Consider the following 22,506-nt stretch of genomic DNA (forward strand, 5'->3'; position numbering starts at 1 on the left):
GTCTTTGTGCCTTGTGCCATGTGCGCTTAACCCGCTGCGCCACCGCCCAGCTCCACTCTTAACTCGTGCTGTGAAAGCTGTGACAAACCTTTTCCTCTCCTTCCTTCCTGTAGAGCCTGGTCAGTGAGAAGTGGCCATATTACAGCCTCATGCAGTGTTGTCCCCACCCCTGCCCCCTGTGCCCCTGGGTGGGGGGCAGGTTTTCTGCCTGCCCTACATCTGGCACAGGCTTTGCCCATAGCTAATAAAAATTCACCGGCTGACTGAAAACAGTGGCAGCGACAGAATGACTGACTGCCAGGCTCCCGAGGTGCCAGGGACATAGAAGGGAGCCAGGGGTGCAGTCAAGCACGTGGCCCCATAAGCCTCCACTTCCCCGTCTGTAGAATGGGGTGACTCTGGGCAGCTACACGGTGCTCTGATGGGGGAACCCCAGTGCACTGCAAACCCTGCATCGTCCAGGGAACCTAACACATCTGCATAGCTGGGCACAGTCCTCTAAGAAGACTCGGTAGCCCAAATAGTCCCTTGTGCTCCACTGCTTTTTGACTTGTTAGAGTGGATTACTTGACTTAATGTTGGTTTGCAGTACTATAAATCGGGGGGGGGGGGTGTAGTTCCTCTCTCTCTCTCTTTCTCTCTCTCTCTCTCTCCCCCCCCGTGTGGTGTGTGTGTGTGTGTGTGTGTGTGTGTGTGTGTGTGTGTACATGACTCACCACACTCACTGCTGAAGTGCTTGTCTATCCTGGAGAGAGACCCCTCTGCTATCCTCCCTCCCATAAGCACCACAGCTTTCATACAGTCTAAAAGGTGGGTATTCTTTCTTTCTTTCTTTCTTTCTTTCTTTCTTTCTTTCTTTCTTTCTTTCTCTCTCTCTCTCTCTCTTTCTTTCTTCTTTCTCTCTTTCTCTTTCTTTTTTCCCCCAAGCCTGTTTGCTTTAGTTATTTATATTCCACACAGAAGTGAAACCATCTGGCAACTGTCTTCTACTTCGCTGCATTATTTCACCTATCCACGACTTATTCACGAGTACACACAAAGTCGATGGACCTGTTGGGTTAAAAGCAGCCCTGTGTACCCACAGCCCAGAGATTCCAGCTGGATTCCATCCAGCTCTGCATACACTGGGCCCAACCCCGACTGCCAGGCTGCCTGGGATTGGTGGGGTCATGAGGGCCAGGGTGGTTCCCATACAGGAACAGCCTGGGCCAGCAGATACAGCCGTCTTGGGTACAATGAGTGGATGCCCCTTCCTTGTGGGCAGACAGCAGGGTGAGAGCCTGCAAGAGGCTGGTTCTCCTGTCTCTGCTTCTGCAGCCCTGCCCCCACCTTCCAGCATTTTCCCGTCAGCTACAGAATTCCTCGAATCCCAGAGAAAGAGTATTGGGAAGATGAGCTGTGTCTCACCGTGATTGTTGTATCGCTTTCAGGTAGTTTCTGTGGAATAGTGTGAAGTGTCCCCTCCCTCTCCAGGGGAGCCTCCCTCGAGACCTGTCACCTCTCCCCACCCAGTTTTGTGACTCTGGGAAACTGGGACCCGTTTTCTCTTTCAGTTAAGCATTCCCTAAATATCTTGACAGGGTTGGGCCAGAACTGGACCCTCGTGAGAGCCCAAGATGAGCAGATGAGGAAAGCGCGATGAGCACATGGCCACCACTCCACGCGGCCATGGGGGGCAGAACCCATCACCATTCGAGTTCCCAGAAGGTGACCCACACAGATGGGGGGCGGAGGGAGCTGAGGAAGATCTCCAGGAAGAATATCCAAGGCACGAGCTTCTGACACCCTGCCCCAATGGTGTCTGCAGATGGGAGCTGGGTGAGGTCCCAGCATTTCAGAGCAATATGGGACCTTAACAGCAGAGACCTAGAGCCTCTGGACTCAGTGTCTGCATCCCAGTCCTTCAAAGTGCAGCTTCTGAGGTCAGACTGCCTGGGCCTGGACTGGGCCTCTGCCTCGTTCTCTGTGTGGTCTGAGGAACATGCCTCCAGTTCCCTGTGTCTCCGTTTCCTCACCAGGAAACAGGGCCCGCTCACAGGGTTGCGAGTCGAACCATTTTGCACGGACGGGGACCACTTCGTTGATCTCCAGGCCTTTGCTGGCACATGTTTCCCATGACAAAGGACAGTCACTTTTGTCCATTTGTTCAATCTTTGTCCCTAGCCCTAAGGGGCTCACTGGTGATGGGCCTGCAATCAGCCAAACTATATAAAATACCTTCTCCAGCTTCCACGAGTCCTCAACATTTCAGGGGGAAACGGGACTTGGTTGAGGGCAAATTCTTACTAGGGAGAGAATCATGCAGCACTGAGAACAGAATTATATAGAAACAGAAAGGGGGCTTGAAAAAACGTGGACTTTCGATAACCTTTCTCCTAAAGCACTGTTACAGACTTTAAAATATTGAATAAGAAAATAAGCACCACTAAATTCATATTCCTCATAAAATTTATGGCATGGTCTAGAGCTTAGTCAACCCCTTCTCAATAAAAAGTGAGAGCTGGGGCCGCATGGTGGCACACCTGGTTAAGCAAACGTGTCACAGTGCACAAGGACCTGGGTTCAGGCCCCCAGCCCCCACCTGCAAGGGGAAAGCTTCACAAGTGGTGAAGCAGGGCTACAGGTGTCTCTTTGTCTCTCTCCCTTTCTATTTCCTCCTCCTCTCAATTTCTGGCTGTCTCTATCCAATAAGAAAATAAAGACTAAAAAAAGAATGTTTCAAAAAATCAATAAGTAAAAGTGAGAGTTAACTAGGTAAGAGGGGCCTTACTATCCACAGAGACCTAAGGAAACTTCCAGACACCTCCTCTGCTCCACAAGGGCACAGCACCTCCCCACAGTTGTTCTAATGGCTGAAAGGAGAGTATTAAAATAGCTCCAAGGAACCGGTAATTGTTAGACCAAAGTGCAGCTTCCCAAGTAATGAAACTCTATATCCTTAAAGATGTTATATAATTAAGATTTTCAGTTAAATAAGACTGACCTTTCTCCCTAATAAGGATGTTTTATTATACAAAGATAGAGATTAATACAACAAGCTTAAATTACTGAAAGCTAAAAAAAAAAAAGGCTTGTCGAGTTCACGGTTCTGGGATTTGTCCTTTCGTGTTGCTGCTTCCCCAAGTCATGCAGCCAAGGTTCTGAAAGAGTCTGCATGGAAGGTTCTGGAGCCCTGGCTAAAGGCAGGACAGAAGACAGGGCAGTCAGGAGGGGTGGGGCACTCACCTGGGGCCTCTGGGTTTGCAGCTGGCTCTCACTTTTTCACTGCTACCCACCCCCGCCCCCACGAGCCAGAGAAGCCCACCGGGAAGCCCACCCACAGCCCCACACAAAGGCTCGTCCATTTCTTTCAGGCCAAAGGCCTATGTATTTTTATTGGCTTCACTTTGTTTTACAGTATTATAGGATCCTGGGCGTGGGCTCTGTGGACAGGAGTCTCTCTCTCTCTCTCTCTCTCTCTCCAGCCATCACCACAGTCCCATCACACCTGAGACACCCACTTACCCTCTTCCCTTCCTGCTTCCTGCAATAACCACCATAGTTTCTAGGGGATCGAAGAGTCAGTTTGGCTCTTATCCTTTGCAAGTTCATGTGCTTGATTCTTTAATGTTCTGCAGACCTGAGAAGCCGTCCTGTAGCTGCATTTTACATTCCTATTTATGTCACTGGGCACCACCACCTCCAGGTCGATCCATTTTGTCTCAAAATAAAGAATTTTATGTTGTCCAAAGGCAAGTCGTGTTCCTTTGAGTGTTTGTCGCACGGCTTCTTTACCCAGACATCTGTTGGTTCCAGGGCCACTTAGGTCAACTCCATGTTTTATAGTCTTCCTTCCTTCCTTCCTTCCTTCCTTCCTTCCTTCCTTCCTTCTTTCCTTCCTTCCTTCCTTCTTTCCTTTCTCTGTTTCCTCCTTCCTTCTTTCCTTTCTTCCTTGTCATTGGGGTTGTCATTGGGACTTAGTGCCTGCATGATTTCACCACTCCTAGCAGTAAGCAATCTTTTTTTATAGAGAGAAAGTGAAGGAGAGCTGAAGAGGGAGAGAGACGGAGGAGAGACAGCTGCACTACTGCTCTGCTCTGCTCTTTGTGAGTCTCCCTCTCCGCAGGTGGGGTCTGGGGGCTTGAACCTGGGTCCTTGTGCACAGTGATACTGTGTGTGCCCTACTGGGTGAACCACCACCTGGTCCCTTTCTTTTCTCTTTAAAGAAAATGTCCCCAGGGGCTGGGGAAATAATATAATGCCAAAGATTGTCATGCCTGAGGCTCTGAGGTCCCAGGTTCGATCCCCAGCACCAAACCAGAGCTGAGCAAGGCTCTGGTGTCTGTGCCCCCCTCTATCTCTCTCTCGAATCTTTCTTTCTGTGTATGTCTCATTAAAATAAACAAAATACTAAAAATATAAGACATACATAATTTAAAATATATAGTATCTAAATATATTTGAAAATGTCCCCATGGATTCTTGCTTCACCACGACTAGCTCACAGGAGACTAGCTCACAAGACACCGGGCATTGCTGTTCTGCTCACTTCCTGTCTTTCTCATCTTCTCTGGCTGCCCTGCAGAGTTAGCATGGGGCTTCCGACCCCATGCCACAGTAGGGCAGAGCACAGACCACTTCTTCAGACTCGCCACCAGTTATCACCACGAGCTCGAAGCCCACCCACTTTGTGGCCCTGGAGCTGCAGCAGTTGTGTTCACCATCTCAGTGGGGACAGGTGACAGCAGCTCTGCGTGTGTCCATGTCCCCAGGAACGCAGCACCTTGTCTACTTGGTGTCGTCCCTGATGCCCTCAGATGGCAGCAGAGTGCACCATGGATGGTAGGAGAAGTGCTCCTGTGTCAGGGAGGTCCAGCTCCCCACACCCCTTCAATTCTCAGCTCCCCAGAGGGAAGGTACAACTCCTTGGGCATTTCTGCCTGCCCCTCCTGTTAGGAGACAGACACAGCTTGATGGAAACACATGTTCCTGCCATTGTAATTTTTTTTTTTTCTTCAGATGACAAAATCAAGCAGAAAAGCTTCTCTGAGTTGCAGGGAAAGAACCACAGCCTCCAGGCAGAAGACCCCAGTGCTCCAACCTCCAAACTCACCAGCTCTGGAGATCACACTGCCCACAGACTTGGTGATGGACAAGGAGGGAGAACACGCAGTGTGGGAAGAGGGGTGCAAGTGGGCTGCTCTATGAGCATGGAATTGTCGGAAGAGAGGACAGAAAGGCAATGCTTCTGCCTGTTTGAAGTCATAGTGACCATCTGACTTTGTGATTGTGTGTGCAAGGGACAAAGCCAAAGCCATCGTTGTGTTGTCTTTTTCTTTTCTTTTTTTTTTTTTTTTTTAAGAATTCTCTCAGGTTGTAGCATCTGAACTGAATTACAGCTACATTTTTGCAAGTTCTGTTTCATCTGCCCACAGGCCTGAAGGAGGGGCAGTTATGACAGGGGCGGTAGCAGCCAGTGCTGGGAAAAGTGAGGTGACGACTTCAGTGAAAAAGTCCTGAGCTGGTGCCTTCCAGGAGGTGGCCTCACACTTGCCATTAGCAGCATCTTGCTGCCCATTTTACCAGATAATCCAGTGTGCGTTGAAGCAGTAGTTCACCATCCACACCTGATTAATTGAAGGAAAACACAGCTTCTTATTGCTGACATTATGAGGTTAGAAATAGCATCTTGTGCTAATCTGTAATGCCAAGAGATGAAGAGGGTTTAAATCAGATCTCATGACTAATGCATGAGTTCCAAAGTTCTTTTATTCCTGGCTATTTTAGAAAACTGGGGTGTATTTTTACCCTAAAAACTAATTCCATGAGATTTATTGAGATAATACAAAACGCCTTATTATTAAGAGCTCACAATGCAGATTTTGTCCTGTCTCTGTTGAGGCTAGTTCTCTCTATTTTATTCTAACAGATATCTGTATGTATAATAGGCAAAGTCCAGATTGAAGGATATTTTATTTAATCCCTAGTTGTTATTATTTATATTTTTAGCTCCTCAAGATCTGGAAACATGATGGGAAGCTGAGAGGGCTTTCTGTGGCCGCTATTTCATTCTAACCGTACTTATTGTGGGCTTGTTTCAAGAACAGGCAATGCATCCAGCAATAAAGTAAGCCTGTTATTTTTGCTTGTTTTTGTTTTGGTCACGACAAACTGTGAAATGCTGTGCTTTTTCCTATAGTTCCATCCGTGAAATCTGCAGTCTTTCCACTTGATTTGCGAAGGACCCTTAATTACCGCTGTCATTAGCACCTAATGTTGAAAACAGTCTGTTAGAATGTACTGCTAGTCTCACCTCCAAGTCCCTGCTTGCTTCATTTTAATTTTTTTCCAAGGGTAAGCAAAACAATAATTGTCTTCGTGACAACACTCATTACGTACAGCAAATTAAACCATATTCCAAGTGTGTGTGTTGGGGGGGAGGGTTGCCCATTTCATCATCATCATTATTATTGTTATTATTATTATTATGCTCAGAATACAACCCAGGTGCACTGGGGCCTGGAGCCTGAGCAGGCCTGTGGAGGCCTGGAGGACACAACTGCGAGGGCCCCCAGGTAGGGCGCAAGGCCTCCTGGCTGCTGTCTCCGGGTCCTGCCCCGCGTGCCACCCGCCAAGCGCACACACAGGCCGCCACGACTTGCCAGGAGCAGGCTGTGCAGTCAGGCGCGCCCCCGTGCCCCCGCGCGCACACATGCGCGCGCGCAGGTCAAAAGTTGATTTTCCCCCAGGCCCCGCGCGCGCGCCCTCCCTCCCCGGGAGGCGAAGGGGGCGTGGCCTTGTGGGGGCGTGGCCGTCGAGGGGCGTGGCCGGGCCAGCGCGCCCGCTCCACCGGGAGTCCGGACCGGGTTTTGCGCCGCGTCCCGGCCGCCTCGGGGCTCCCGCCCGCCCGCCCGCCCGCCCGCCCGCCCGCCCTCCGTGTTTACTGAGCGCGCCGTATCACTCCGCCGGCATGGAGGAGGAGGAGGAGGTGGAGGAGCGCGAGGAGGCGGCGGCGGCGAGCGGCGGAGCTTTGTGATGGTGGTGGCGGCAGCCCGGCCGGGCGATCGCGGCGGCGGCCCGGGGCCCCGGGAGCTCTCCAGCGGCGGCCGCCCCGCCCCCCGCCCGCAGCCCCCGGCCCGCGGCCCAGCAGCCTAGGCGCGGGCGATGCGAGCGAGCGGCCCCCGCACTTGGCGAGCGCGGGGCTGCACAGACACGCAAACTTTTGGGGCGCGGGGCCGGCCGGGCCCCCCCCGCCGCGGCGGGCAGTGAGAGCGGGCGCGCGTCCGGGGCGCCGTGTCCATGGGCCGCGCGGCGCGGGGCGCGGGCAGAGCCGGGCGGGCAGCGGCGCCGCGGGGCGCGTCCCGCAGCTGAGACCGAGCATGTCCTGTCCGGGGCCGGCGGGCGCGCAGCGGATCTGCCCGGGGCCCGGGGCGCGCGGCGGCGGCTGCGGTGGCGGCGGCTCTCGGGGCGCCTAGGGCCGGAGCGCACAGCCGAGCCGGCAGCCGCGGGCACGGACCAGCCCCCGCGTACCCCGAGCCTGCGTTAGCAGCCCCGCACTCCGGCCGTCTCCACCGCGGACCCCGGAGGCGGAGGAAAAGTTGTGGGACGGCGACGCGGGCAGCGGCATGGGGGACTTCGCGGCCCCCGTGGCCCCCGCCAACGGCAGCGGCGTGTGCATCGGCGGCAGCGGCGGCCCGGGCAGCGGGGGCCCCGCGGCGGCGAGCGGCAGTGCGGCGGCGGCCGTGCCCAAGCACAGCGCGGTGGTGGAGCGGCTCCGCCAGCGCATCGAGGGCTGCCGGCGGCACCACGTCAGCTGCGAGAACAGGTACCAGCAGGCGCAGGCGGAGCAGCTGGAGCGGGAGCGCCGCGACACCGCGAGTCTGTACCAGCGCAGCCTGGAGCAGCGCGCCAAGAGGCCGGCGGGCGCGGGCAGGCAGCCGGGCCAGGGCGCGCACGATGCGGACGGCGGCGCGGCGGAGCAGCGGAGCCACACGCTCATCATGGTGAGGCGCGCGGGGTGCGGGGCGCGCAACTTTCCCGCCGGGGAGGCAGCGGCGCTGCCGGTTCTTGCCCGACGTCAGGGCTGTCAGATCCGGGGGACACGGGGGCGAAGCGGGCTGGCGGTGGGTTGGGAAGGGGCGGTCACGACTGCGCGGGGCGAGGCTCTGGGAAAGTTGCCCCTCCATTCCCGGGTCCCGAATCTGGAGAGTCCGGCCTGGAAAGCGCGCCTCCTCTACACGCCCCCCGCATCTCCGACGTGTCCCCGGCCGTGGGGGTCAGGAGGGGGCGGTGGATGGATGGATGTGGCCGCGGGGTCTAGGCGCGCCCCCCCCCCCCCAGGCCTCCTACTTCCTGGGCCGGGGAAGGGGGAGGCTCCCGCTCGCTCCCCCCTCCGGGCGGGCGGGGAAAGTCTGAGAGTTTTGTGAATGAACTTTGAAGTGGGAGAGCGAGAAGCGAGGGCGGCGGAGCGCGCGGAGATGGGTGGCGCGGGGGCGCTCACGGCCGAGGCCCCCCGCCCCTCCCCTCTCGGCCGCATCGCACCCCCAGACCCGGGAGTCCGTCCAGCCGCCTCGGAAACTTGTTGGCACCAACCCCCAGCCCCGCCGCGTCCCGCACCCCGCCAACTTCGCGGCCCGGTGGAGCCAGCCCCGGGTGGAAGCTGGAGAGGCCGGCGGGGGCGCGGGGGCGGGGGGGGGCGCAGCCAATGGCTCGGCTCCGCGCGGAGGGGGCGGTCTCGCCCGCAGCCCAGACCCAGTCCCCGCCTCATCCCTGCGCTCCGGCTCTCTGGCTTTCCTCTGGGGTGGGGGCCCGGTAGCCGGGGTGGGGGAAGGGAGAGGTAGTGGGGTGCGCGCGCCGTGGCGGTGCCCGGGTTGGCGGGGCCGCGGTGGTGACAAAGAGCCGCGGGGGAGGGGCGCGGGCGGCCTCGGCAGTGCCCCCGCCCCCGCCCGCACGTGAGAAGAGATTTGTTTATCTGGACTGGGAAGCCGCCCTCCTCCCTGCCTCCCGGTGCGGTGCTCTCCCTCCCCTCCCCCAGGGCTCCGTGCGGGGCACGGGGCGGAGGGAGCGGGAGGCGCTTTGTCCGCGGCATCCCGGGAAGGGGCGCTGCGCGCCGCGGCCACCCTCACCAAGCCCGTTCCCCTTCCCCCCACCCCGCGCAGGAGGAAGCTCCCTGGGTCCGGGGGTGGGGAGGGGGCCGGGAGGAGGTGCTCAATTTGCCGACGGAAGCCGGCCGCCGGCTCCAACCCCCCCCCCCCGCCCCCGGGTGAGGACCCCCACTTGGTGACATACCCCCGCCCCGTCTGTGTATGCGCCCTTGCACGCGCCCAGGCTGTGGGGAGCGGCTCTGGGGACCCCCACTTCTCATCCCTCCAGGGCGGCCTTTGGGCCTGGGGGCTGGGTGGCGCCCTCCTGGCCACCCGCACCTCTGGAACAAAGCAGGTGTGGGTCCTGGGAGTTCGGGGGTGGGGCTTGTTTGCAGCTTGAAAGTTAAGTTTGTGGGGTTGGGGCTAGCTAATCCCCTGCCCTCCCCCCTTCCCCCCACACCAGTGCGGAGACTAGAGCAGAGCTGGGAGAAGCACCCTCTTCTCCCTCCCAGTCCCTCCAAGGGGACAGTCGCCCTGCCTAGGCTCGGCCATAGGCGCGGGGCAGGGGGATAGAGTGAATGGGCTCCTGGAAGCTCGGGCCTCAGAGGCTAAACTGGGTGGGAGGGGGGTATCACTCGAGCCCCAGGCGCAGCAGCGTCAGGACTTGCTCTTCTGTGGGAATGATTAGCTTCCCCCCAAAGTGTTTTAAATCCTCAGCCTGTGGGGTACAGTCGTGAACACAGGGTGCAGAGAGAATGGTGACCTTCACTGTGGGTGTGTGGTGGGGGCCGTGATGGCTGAGCGGCTGTATTTGTCATTAGCCCCGCTTTTCTCCAGAGCCCTGGCCCCCCACCCCCAGGACCACGTGGTGACCGCCGGGTGGTGATCACAGGGACCCTGAGCAGCAGCCAGTTTCCTTTCCTGTTGGGTCCATGCTGATTTCCTTGTGCTGGTGAGATGCCCCAGGACTAAGTATGATTCCCTCTCCTCCAGGGCAGGTAAAGGAAGAGGCATAATGGCTCCAGTCAGAAGAGCTGACTTCAAAAATACTTCACAAGCCCTTGCACTGGAAACCAACAGTTTTACAGCAAGTGGGGTGGGGTTAGCCCAGGCCAGGACATCTTTCTGGGCCTTAGGCTTCTGGGGGGGGGGGGGCGGGGCGGGGGAGGGAGTTCCCTAACATCTCTGCTACCTGTGGGGCTCTCAGAGTATCAGGAGGGATGACATTTCGAGCTCCTGTTCCTTGTGGCAGCAGTAGGGGACCTTGCTGCTCACCCTCTGGGTGCTGGGAGACAGGAGGCAGATCCCAGCTGCAAGGATCTTGCTCGAGGCACTAAGGTGTGATGCTCAGACACTCCCAAAGCCAAGCAGCCAGGCAGGCGTCTTAGGGGTAAGGCCAGGCTCTCACCACTTGCCCTGGACACCGGCAACGCAAGGTGAAGAGAAGCCATGGGCACCTGTCCGGGTCTCTGGGATGCTGGCCACTCTGGCCTCCCGCTGCTACCTCGTTTGTGGCCGTGAAGATATGTGTGAGAATCTGTAGAATCTGCCTGGTTTCTGCAGGCAGGAAAAAGGGCTCCACTGGCGTTTCTGACGGAGAAGCCTGTGGGTTCTAAGCGTGGAGATAAGTTTCTTTCCAAGGACCTCTTGGAGGCCCTTGGCCTGGGCTTGGAGGCTCTCAGTGTTGCTGCAGTGCAAGGAGTTTAATCAACAATAAGCCTCTTTCCATGTGGCCTTGGAGTTTGTAGGCACATGGGAAACAGCTTAGGTTTTATTTCAGCTCACTTGTGGCATTTACTTTTTTTTTTTTTTTTTTTTCCACTTTGCGTGATTTCTCTGTTCCCAGAAGGCTCTCCACTGTACATTTCCCAGGGGTGGGGGCTGACACCATGGTACTGCCCCACTGTTGCCCTGGTGCCAGGCCTAGTGCACCCAGGAGGTACTGGACCCGGGAGCAGCGTGTGCCGTGCTGGGTAAGACAGCCCCTCACACCTTGTGGGATATTTGTGACTTGGGACCAGTGTGGCCTCCTGAGCTGCATCAGAGCCGAGGGTGGCACGACGCACATCTGTCCTTTGTCCGTGTGCCCATCCCAGAGGACTGTGGAACAAGTCAGACACCCACGTCCTAGAAAGCAGACTGTCCTTAAAACTCAGTTCCATCTGCTTCTCCACTGGGCAGAGCTTTGCATGCTTGGCTTTGTTGTTGAGGGTGCGTGGGGTGTCAGGTCCTCTGAGTGTCACCCATTTTTTAAATTCTCTTGCCCTACCTGCTGCCAGCCTTGGCCAAGCCTCTGAGCTACAGCTCCACAGAGCTGGAGGAGTTTAATTTCAGCACATTCTCCTCTCCCTCTCCCTCTCCCTCTCCCTCTCCCTCTCCCTCTCCCTCTCCCTCTCCCTCTCCCTCTCCCTCTCCCTCTCCCTCTCTTCCCCCTTGCCTCCAGTTATTGCTGGGGCTCAGTGCTGGCACTACAAATCCACTGCTCCTGGTAGATGTTTTTTTCCATTTTCAGAAATTTTTCCAGAAAGAACTTGAGAGAGGAGGGGGTGGTAGAAATGGGTGAGAAAGACAGACACCCATGAAGTTTCCTCCCTGCAGGTGGGGAGCGGCTCCTTGTGCTCAGTACTGTGTGTGTTTAACTGAATGCCCACCGCCCAGCCCCCTCCTCCTCCCAGCTAACGACGCAGTAGGGGCAGACGCCACTGTGGGTTAGTTGTGGACTGGGTTTGGGGATGTGCCACCTACTCTTCACAGATTGGCTCCGTGAACCCCCTTGTCAGCTCTGCAGTCTGTGGTGCACCACAGAGGTGAAGATGCTGCCAGACCACACCTGGCACCCACGCTGCTGATGACATGCACTCTTGACAAAATCTTGACAGATTTTTCCTCGGTCCTTTTGGCAACCAAGGTTCTCGCTGGGGCTCAGTGTCTGCATGTCTCCACTGTTCCCAGTGGCCATTCTTTCCCTTTGTCTCTAGATCAAGGGTGAGAGACTAAGAGATGGAGACGGGGAGCCGGGCAGTAGCGCAGAGGGTTAAGTGCACATGGTGTGAAGCACAAGGACCAATGTAAGGATCCCGGTTCGAGCCCCCAGCTCCCCACCTGCAGGGGAGTTGCTTCACAGGTGGTGAAGCAGGTCTGCAGGTATCTGTCTTTCTCTCCCCCTCTCAGTCTTCCCCTCCTCTCTCCATTTCTCTCTGTCCTATCCAACAACAATGACAGCAATAACAATAACTAATAACGACGATAAACAACAAGGACAACAAAAAGGGAAAACTAATAAATAAAAAAAGAGATGGCGAGGGAGAGACAGAGAGGAGAGACACCACAGTGCTGCCCCACCACCTGTGAAACCGGCCCCCAGTAGGTGCTCCTGTGCGCCGGGACAGTGCTTGAACCCCAGTCCTTGATCATGGTGAGGTGAGCCTCCCGCCAGCATCTTGAGCAGGTCTCATCAATATCCCGTCACTAGCTAGGTTTACGGGGCTCTGGGTTTTGTCTGTTTTCTGATCCTTGTCAGGTGAGTTGTCCGTGACTTTTCTAACGATGAGTTAGAGCTTTATCACATGACTATCTCAAAGAAAACGATAAGCCACACTTTCTTGTTGCTTTGCACTGATCAGACATTGTTGTCTACAAAACACAGTCACTTGAAGGATATGAGGACGATCTGGCGGTGACACCTGTCACCCCATTGATCACCAGGATGGATTCGGCTCATCTAGCTGGCTAGGTGGGTGTCCCTTTCCTCCCTGCTCTGTGTGCGTCCCTCCCAAAGCTTCATGCTCGGTGGAAGAGAATGGCCTTCCCTGAATAGAGACAGACAGACCAGTCTTCAGTCGAGGGTACACGAGTAGCTGTGCTCCCTTGCTAGAACCTCCGAACAAGCTTTCTAAACACACACACACACCCCGGCTCCAAAGTTAGAGCCTCCCCCAAATTAAATCGTCACTGAAGTTAACAGCCATCTCTCAAAGATTCATTACAGGATGCATGTTTGTGACGTAGGAATGTATCTTCTGGGGGCCAGGTGGTGGCACACCTAGCTAAGTGCACACATTACAGTGTGCAGTGATGCAGGTTCAAGCCCCTGGTCCCCACCTGCAGGAGGAAAGCTTCACAAGTGGTGAAGCAGGGCTGCAGGTGTCTCTCTGACTCTCTCCCTCTCTATCACCCACTCCTCAGTCAATTTCTTTCTGTCTCTATCCAATAATAAAGAAAGAAAGAAATACAAAGAAATGTAACTTCTGGAAACTCAGCCAGAACCAAGAACTGACCAACCCTCCTGAACTGAAGAAAGACATGTTAGCTTGTAAGTATAGATTCAAAGAACTTAAGAAGGAAGCTGGGTGAACATACCCAGGAGACCTGAAGGCACGGTGGCTGGGGGAGTGTGTGCTCCTGCCCCTGTCATCAGTCTGCTGCCCCCCTTCCCCCCATGCTAAGCTGTCCAGGGGCCTGGGGGAAGGCTACAGCCATGCCCAGAGGAGGAAAGGCACTGCTGCTCAGCCTTTTCTTGTTTGTTTGTTTTGTTTTTGTTTTTCTCAGAGCACTGCTCAGCTCTGGCTTATGGTGGTGCAGAGGATTGAGCCTGCGACTTCAGAGCCTCAGGCTGGAGAGTCTCTTTGCATAACCATGATGCTATCTACTCCCCTCAGCCTTTTTTTAAAAAGGCTTCTTTTTAAGCTGAACACACTGTTCTTGGGATTTAATAAAAATCTCCAGAGACTTGCGGTGCTTCCTCTGACATGGGTCAAGTGATTTCCTGAGAATAATTTAAGCCCGGCCATCCTTTCTTGTTCTGTGGGTTCTCCAAGGAAAGGCCCTGAGTTAGGCCCTAGTAGAAGTGTTTTGGGGGCCGGATGGTGGCACACCTGGTTGAGCGCGTATGTTACAATGCACAAGGACGCGGGTTCAAGTCCCTGGTCCCCACCTGCAGGGGGAAAGCTTTGCGAGTGGTGAAGCAGGGCTGCAGGTGTCTCTCTATCTCTCTCCCTCTCCATCTCCCCCTCCCCTCTCAATTTCTGTCTGTCTCTTATCTAATAAATAAAGTTTAAAATAAAGTCTAAAATGTTTTTAAACAGAAGTGTTTCAACTACGCTGGAGTGGCATTCCTCCTTTAGCAATGGTGTCAGGACTGGAAACTAGCTGAAACGATGTTGAACTTTTTTTTTTTTTTTTTTTTGCCTCCAGGGTTGTTGCTGAGGCTGGGTGTCAGCACCACAAATTGACTGCTCCCGGTGGTCATTGTTTCCGTTTTATTGGACGGGACAGAAAGAGAAGAGGGGAAGATAGGGAGGGTTAGAGAGAGAGATCTGCAGACCTGCTTCACCACTTGTGGGGAGCCGGGGGCTCGAACCCTGTTCCTTGCATGTGTCCTTGCACTTAGTACTATGTGTATTTAACCAGGTGTGCCCTTGTTCAGCCCCTCAGACTTGCTTTTTTTTTTTTTTTTTTTAATGTAGTGCTGGGGAGTGAACTTAGGGACTCACACACGTTCAAGACCGTTGAGTGGCACCAGGGCAACTTCTTCAGGATCCTTAGAGAGGGACAGAGGCAGGCAGACAGAGAGAGATATGGGTCCCAAAGCACGGCTCCACTGTCCACGAAGCTGCCCTGGTGCCTGTTGCCCATGGGGCTTCCCGTGGTGCTGGGGCTTTGAATCCAGGACCTCACCCCATAAGGTGTGTGTCTCACCCCACCCACCCCCAAGCCATCTTCTGGCCCCTAGAAACATAACTCTAGAATACCCATAGAGCTTCACCCAGGTGGGGTAGACTGGTCCTGGGGTGTCTCAGGGCCCAGCTGTTAGGGGTATCCCTGAGCTGTGGGGCCCCTGAGGCTGCCCAGCGCAGCCTCTCCGGCCACTCTGCTGGGAGGTGGTGGTAAGGTTGCTGCCTGTGGGTCCCGCACTCTCTCCATGGAGCACAGGGAGCAGTGAGGCAGGATTCCCGAAGGCTGGGTGCTGCTGTCTGGAGGTGACACCCACGTCACTTCACTGCTGTTTCCATAAAGGATAAGACCTTTCCGGGAACATGATGGCAAAGAGGAGGACCTAGTGGGGGGTGGGGGGTGACTTGTTATGTGGGAGACTGGGAAATGTTACACACATACAAATTACTATATTTTACTGTCAACTGTAAACCATTAATCCCCCAATAAACAAATACAATATAATAAGACCTCTGACACCCCCACAGAAACAAAGCACCTAGCTGAGGACACAGGACTTTGTCTTTTTTTTTTTTTTGTCTCTAGTTGCTGGGGCTTGGTGCCAACACTATGAATCCACCACTTCTGGTAGCCTTCTGGTAGACAGAAAGATTGAGAGACGAGAGGGAGATGAGAAGAGGGGCAGATAGACACCTGCAGATCTGCTTCACCACTCATGAAGTGTCCTATTGCAGGTGGGGAGCGGGGGCTCAAACCCCGGGTCCTTTCATGTATCCTTGTTCACCACCATGCCCCCCCCCAAATTTTTATTGCCACCAGTGTTATTAACCCTGGGGCTCGGTGCCAGCACTGAATCTACCACTCCTGGTGGCCTTTTTTTTTTTTTCCTTTCTATTATACATGATAAGACAGAGAAATTGATAGGGATGGGAAGATAGACACCTGCAGACCTGCTTCATCACTCCTGAAGCATTCCACCTGCAGGCAGGGAGCGGTGGCTCGAACCTGAGTCCTTGCACATGATACTATGCATGCTTAACCAGGTGGGCCACTGCCCAACCGCCAGCTTTGTGCCTTTATCCACCTCTGTCTCTTCTTGACAAGAGGAAGAGCTTCTGTCAGTGTCTGCAGTGACCTTGAAGTATCAGTGACAGAAACAACAGGGGTAGGCTGTGCCCAGTTCTCCCTCCTTGGCTGTGATGGGGGCTTCTCCGAAGTTGCCTTGGTGAAGAATCTCTCTCCAGACCATCTTCTGCTGACGTTTCTTTATGTCGTGTGTCGTCTACTTCTTTCAACATCAAGGGAATCATGTCACATACACAGCTCGGAAACTCTTTCTCTTCCCAGACCACACGGTGGATCTCTGTTCAAGTCAGTGCATGTGGATAATCACCTCACCCGCCAGGCAGTTAGGAATAGTATTTGTTTATTTATTTCTGTGCCTCCAGGGTTATCGCTGGGGCTCAGCGCTGACACTATGAATCCGTGGCTCCCAGTGGCCGTTATTCCTTGTTAATTAATTGATTGATTAATTTTATTTGACAGGACAGAGAAATTGAGAGAGGAGGGGAAGATAGAGGGGGAAAAAGAAACCTGTAGGCCTGCTTCACCGCTCATGAAGTGTCCCTCCACCTGCAGGTAGAGAGTGGAGGCTCGACCCCGGCTCCTTGCACATGATGATACGCGTGTTTAACCAGGTGCAGCACTGCCCGGCCCCCATGGCATTTTGTCTTACGTGGCATTCTATAGCTTAGGAGCCCCGTGAGCAGGATTCCCTGGTAGAACCTTACTTGTTGGCATGTTGAACTTCTTCACGTGAGCGTTTTTCTCCCACAGACTTAGTGTCCTGTCTGTCGATGTGAAATGTAGAAACAAAATAGCCTCTCCTCCTCGCCCCCCGCCCCCCGCCCCCCGCCCCCCGCCCCCCGCCCCAATCACTCAGTCTGATATGGCTTAATCTGGCACTGAATCTGTTGACATCATCTCGGCTCAGTGCTGGAAAGTCCAGTTTGCAGTTTGACCGAGATTCCAAACGGTCTGCAGCTGCCACAGGGTTAAAAGAAAAAAGTTTCTTGGCTCATTTCTGTGACCGAGGGCGTGTGCAGGGCTCTGCCCCAGCGAGTGTGGCCTGTCATGCCGGCCCCGGGCTCTCCTCTGAGTCACTCTCTGCCTGCACCCTGACTTCCTGGAGCAGTGGGCTTGCTCCACTGAGGTGGACGTGTGTGTGGGGTGGGGGTGGGGGTCCTGGGCTTCACAGGACTGGATTCTCAGAGCCTACAGGGTGGGGTGGGGGGGCATCTTCGTCACGACAGTTAGGGACCACAGGTCAGACGTCGTTTTGACCGGCTGTGCTCACGTGCACTGATCCTGGGTTCAGGGTGGACTGAGAGTGAGTGGTGACAGTTCTGAGGGGGGGCATGGGTGGTCCTCGGGGGAGCATGGGGATACCCAGGGCTCTGTGACTTCAGTGGTTGACCTGGTGTTCAGGTTGGTTTACTTACTTCAGTATCCTGACTAAGGGCTGGGGAAGAGTCAAGGCTCACTGGGTAGAGTACACACATTATCACTGGCCAGCAGGTGGGGGCGCCATGCAGAGGGAAAGCCATTGAGGGCTGGAGCAGGACTGGGGTGTCTCTCACCCTCTGTCTGGAGAAAAAGGGTGTGTGTGTGTGGGGGGGGCTGTGCCAGGAGTGGTCCAGCTACTGCAAAACCCCAGGGAAACCCTGGTGACAAAATTTTCTTTTAAATTATTTATTTATTGGATAGAGACAGAGAAATCAAGAGAGAAGGGAAACATGTAGTTGGAGCGAGACAGAGAAACACTTGCAGATCTGCTTCCCTACTTATGAAGCTTCCCCTCTGCAGGTGGGGACTGGGGATTTGAATCTGGGTCATTGTGCACTGTAACATATGCAACCCCCCCCCCCCCAATTTATTTTCATGAGAAGGAAGGAGACCAGAGCACTGCCCAGTTCAGGCAAAAGATGGTGCTGGGGATTGAACCTGTAACCACTGGGACCTCAGGCAGGAAAGTTTGGTGCCATATCCCTTCCACGTTGATTTATTTTCAAATTTTGCAGTAATATCTTTTTTTAATTATTATTATTTTTATCCCTCTGGGAGCATGGACCCAGGGTCATTATTGGGATGCAGAAGGTGGGAGGTCTGACTTCTGTAATTGCTTCCCTGCTGAACATGGGTGTTGACAGGTTGATCCATACTCCCAGCCTGCCTCTCTCTCTTTCCCTAGTGGGGCAGTTTTTTTTAGGTCTATTCCAGAGGGCCCATGACTTTACTAGTTTTTGCCTGTAGTAAGAGAGACCTGAGCACCATTTGATGATGTGCAGTGCAGGAGATCGAACCCAGGGCCTCACACATACAAGACACTCAGGGTTCCTTGTTCCTGGGCTTAAAGGGCTGAAGATGGGGGGCGGGGCCCTTCCCCCGTCCTTTGTGCCCAGCCCCAGGTCCAGTCAGACAGCTCCCTGCATAAGTGAAGTTATTCAGGAGAAGTTTTGAAAAGGAAGGAAGGAAAAAAAATAAATAAGAAAGGACTCTAGTGTACTCTCCAGGGGCCCATTATTAATGTGAAGCCTGTGGTGGCCAGGGTGCAACAGAAGATTCTGGAAACAATGGTTTCAAGGCTGGGTGCTGAATGATAGTGGCCGCTGGCAAGAGCTGAGTCTTTGTTCTTGCTGGAGGCTGGGGCTTGGCAGCCTGGCTCTTATCGGAGGCCTGGAAGGGCTGGGATGTCAGAGGCTGCAGACCTCAGCACCAGGCTCCCCGCCACCCCCAACCCCCCAGCGTGGCGTCCCTGGCAGAGGCCAGGGCTGGGTTGGCCTCTCCCTTGCACTTTCCTCCTGCTCTTCCCGCTCCTCTGAGAACAGAGAGGGTCCTCGGCCTGTCTTTCTCCTTCACGGCGGAATGCACTCCTCACTTGTTTCTGCAACTTCTCCTTAATGTGTGTGTTTATGATGCTCCGAAGAGCCATGAATCTGGGATGGGGGTGGGGTGGGGGGAGATAATTAGCTCTGACAAGCCTGGGAGTGGAGGAGGGAGGGTTTGGGGGAGAGCCAGAGCAGGGAGCCAGTGGGCTCCTTTGAAGAAGGATCCCAGTTCCAGGTTTGAGGAGAAGAATTCCCAAAGGTCCTGTCCAATGTCACAGCCAGTCAGAAGGCCCTGGGCACAGGGAGGAATGAGCCAGTCAGCACTTAAAAATACATTAGTGGGAGGGGGCCAGGCGGTAGCGCAGCAGGTTAAGCGCACGTGGTGCAAAGCGCAAGGACCGGCATAAGGACCCCGGTTTGAGCCCCCGGCTCCCCACCTGCAGGGGAGTCGATTCACGGCCGGTGAAGCAGGTCTGCAGGTGTCTCTTTTTCTCCTCCTCCCTGTCTTCCCCATCTCTCTCAATTTCTCTCTGTCCTATCCAGCAACAACGACAACAATAATATTAACAACAGGGAGTCAGGCTGTAGCACAGCGGGTTAAGCGCACATGGAGCAAAGCGCAAGGGCCAGCATAAGGATCCCCGATTGAGCCCCCGGCTCCCCACCTGTAGGGGAGTCGATTCACAGGCGGTGAAGCAGGTCTGCAGGTGTCTATCTGTCTCTCCCCCTCTCTGTCTTCCCCTCCTCTCTCCATTTCTCTCTGTCCTATCCAACAACGATGACATCAATAACAACAACAATAAAAAACAACAAGGGCAATAAAAGGGAAAATACATAAATAAACATTAAAACATTTTTTAAAAATATTAGCAACGACAACGATAGACAACAAGGGCAACAAAAGGGAAAAAATGGCCTCCAGGAGCAGTGAATTCATAGTGCAGGCACCGAGCCCCAGCAATAACCAAAAAAAAAACATTAATGGGGGCCGGTTAAGCACACGTGTTACCACGTGCAAGGACCTGGGTTCTAGTCCCCGCTCTCTGCCTGCGGTGTGTGTGTGGGGGAGAGTCACGCGCAGTGAAACAAGTACTACAGGTGTCTTTCTTTCTCTTAATCTGCCCCTCCCCTCTCAATGTCTCTCTGTCCTATTAAATAAAAAAATAATAATTAAAAAAGGAAAAAAAAAACAGCTGCCAGGAGCAGATTCATCTTGCAGGCGTCAAACCCCAGTCGTGACCCTGGTGACAGGCAGCAGCAGTACATCTAGATGTTTAGGCACTCGGGGGTGCACCAGGTATGTGGCTTGGCCCAGCTACTGCCTGTGTCCAGGTGTGTGTTCTGCCAGGTGAGCTGGCTTCCCCCGGGGAGAAGAGCAGCCTGGGAGTGTGTGGGGCGCTCCCCAGCGGTCAGAGGGGGCAGGTGGGGCTCCCTGCCAGCCCTCCCCCAGCCCCCTGCCCCCTGAGCCGGGCCAGGAGTGCCCTTCCTCCTCAGCCCCTGCATGAATAGTTGTGGTTCGACGCTCATTACTCTTCGATAGGGAAAGAGGCAATTCATTAGGCTGAAGGAGGAGGGGGACGTGGCCGCTATTTGTCACCGGCGCATGGAGTGCGGTTACACTGATTGGAATTCCCAGCAAAGCCGTAAAGCAGGAGAAGAATGATGAGGCAGCGCCGGGGCTGACAGCTGTGTGGCCAGGCCGTCCCAGTCCCTGTCCCTGGCAGTGGCTGAGCCAGTGGCATATGGCGCCTTTGCCAGTCAGCTGTTGAACTCGAGGCTGCTTTGGGGTGGAGGTGGAGGCGGGGGCTCCCGGCATCAGGCCTGTGGTCGCTCTTCAGAAACTTCTCGCCTCCTTGGCAGGAGGCCCCTGGCCCTGCGCCAGCCCTGCACGGGGAGGTTGACTCAGGCCTGGCGAGCACTCCCGCCTGCCCCCACCCCTCGGTGCTCCCGAGCCGGCATCTGGACAGACGGGGCCCACGGGGGAGGCGGTAGGCCAGTCTCCCAGGAGCCCACCTGACCCCGGCAGCCTGTGCCCCACTCAGCTCCTGGGAAACCAGACTTTTATTTTTTAAATATTTTATTTATTTACATGTTGGATAGAGACAGAGAAATCGAGAGACCTGCTTCATGGCTCGTGAACCTTTCTTCCTGCAAGTGGGGACCGGGTCCTTGCGTATTGTAACTCGCATTGAACCAGGTGTGCCGCAACTGTCCCCTTCTTCATTCTTTTAAAGGATTTTTTTGTTGTTTCTTTTTAGGAGGGGAGGGAAGGAAAGGGGGAAAGAAAGCGCGAGGAGGAAGAAAATACTAGGTTTCAGGGTACGGCTGTGACGGGAAGGAGTGGTTTCTTGTTGCCCAGATCAGATGGTGGGATGCCTGCGGGTGCCAGTGTCCTGCCGCTTCTGTGCTGTTCTGCCTACAGCCTGCCATGCCGAGGAGGATGCTGGAGCTGGGTGGATACTGACACTAGTCTGGGTGCTGGACCTAGGGAGGATGTTGGAGCCAGGGTGGATGCTGGAGCCAGAGTGGATGCAGGCATGGGGTGGATGCAGGAGTTGTGTGGATACAGGAGCCAGAGTGGATGCTGGAGCTAGATGGATGCTGGAGCCAGGGTGGATGCTGGAGCCAGAGTGGATGCAGGAGATAGGGCAGATGCTAGAGCCAGCGTGGATGCAGGTACTGGTTGGATGCTGGAGCCAGGGTGGATGCCGGAACTGGGTGGATGCTGGAGCCAGGGTGGATGTTGGAGCTGGGTGGATGCAGGAGATAGGGCAGATGCTAGAGCCAGCGTGGATGCAGGTACTGGTTGGATGCTGGAGCCAGGGTGGATGCAGGAGCCGAGGCTTTGCTCCAGACCTTGGCTTAGGCTGCTGGATGTTCTTCTGGGAAGAACGATATGTTGCAAATCTATGGCTGGTTGTGGGGGGTCAGGGAGGCTCAGGCCTGTGCCCCACCATGGCTCTGAGCAGTTGGAGGACTGACCAGGGTCCCAGGCACCCCCCCCCCCCCATGAGCCTGCAGATGGGCCAGGAGCAGCCCCGAGCACCTTCTGTGGACTGTCCTTCCCCAGGCCCCAATCTGAGGACTGGGGATTCTGAGTTAGATCTTTAAGAAATGGAAACAAGGGGGCTGGGAGGTGGGCCAGCTCGCCAAACACACACTGCCGTGAGCTTGGATCTGGCTTCAAGCTCTTGGCCACCACACGGGTGCACAGCAGTGGGGAAGTTTCACAGGTGCTGGAGTGATGCTGTGGTATCTCCTCTCTCTACATGGAGGGAGGGAGGGATGGAGGGAAGGAAGGAAGGAAAAATAGCTGCCAGAAGCAGTGAGGTGGTGCGGACACTGAACCCCAGCGATCGTGGCGGCAAACAAGGGAGCAGAAAGGTAAGACCAGAATGGTCTCCACTCCACTTTCCTTGTCGTGTCCTGAGCACGGTGCTCCCTGAGTTTGTGCCGTGACTTTGGGCCTTTTCCCTCTGAGGAGAGTTGGGTGGGAGGGCAGAGGGGAGTTCGGGTAAGGAAGGGTGCGAGGACAGGGAGCAGGTGAGGGTGAGACATGGAACACTTGAGTGTGAATAGTGCATCTGGGTTGGTGTTTATTGTGGTTTCCATTGAATTCAAGTTGTAATTGCAATTTACTTTTTAATATAATTTTTATTAGTGATTTAATAATGACTAACAAGATTGTAAGATAACAGGGCTACAATTCCATACAGTTCCCACCACCAGAGTTCTGTGTCCCGTCCCCTCCATTGGAAGCTTTTCTACTCTTTATCCCTCTGGGAGTGTGGACCAGAATTCTTTATGGGGAGCAGAAGGTGGGAGTTCTGGCTTCTCTAATTGCTTCTCCACTAGACATGGACATTGGCAAGTAGATCCACACC

The 22,506-nt window shown here is 54.8% G+C and overlaps 1 protein-coding gene across 2 annotated transcripts in view; it reads left to right on the forward strand.

The window, feature by feature from the left end:
• The first annotated feature begins 7,593 nt into the window (after positions 1–7,593).
• MAML3 (mastermind like transcriptional coactivator 3) overlaps positions 7,594–22,506 on the forward strand; it is a 240,879-nt gene continuing 225,966 nt past the window's right edge. For both annotated transcript variants that reach the window (XM_060179059.1, XM_060179060.1), the window contains exon 1: positions 7,594–7,982. In XM_060179059.1, the coding sequence (XP_060035042.1) occupies positions 7,605–7,982 (378 nt within the window). In that variant the 5' untranslated portion in view covers positions 7,594–7,604. The remainder of the gene's footprint in view (positions 7,983–22,506) is intronic.

Source organism: Erinaceus europaeus, chromosome 19 (assembly GCF_950295315.1).
Source record: "Erinaceus europaeus chromosome 19, mEriEur2.1, whole genome shotgun sequence".
NCBI lineage: Eukaryota > Metazoa > Chordata > Mammalia > Eulipotyphla > Erinaceidae > Erinaceus > Erinaceus europaeus.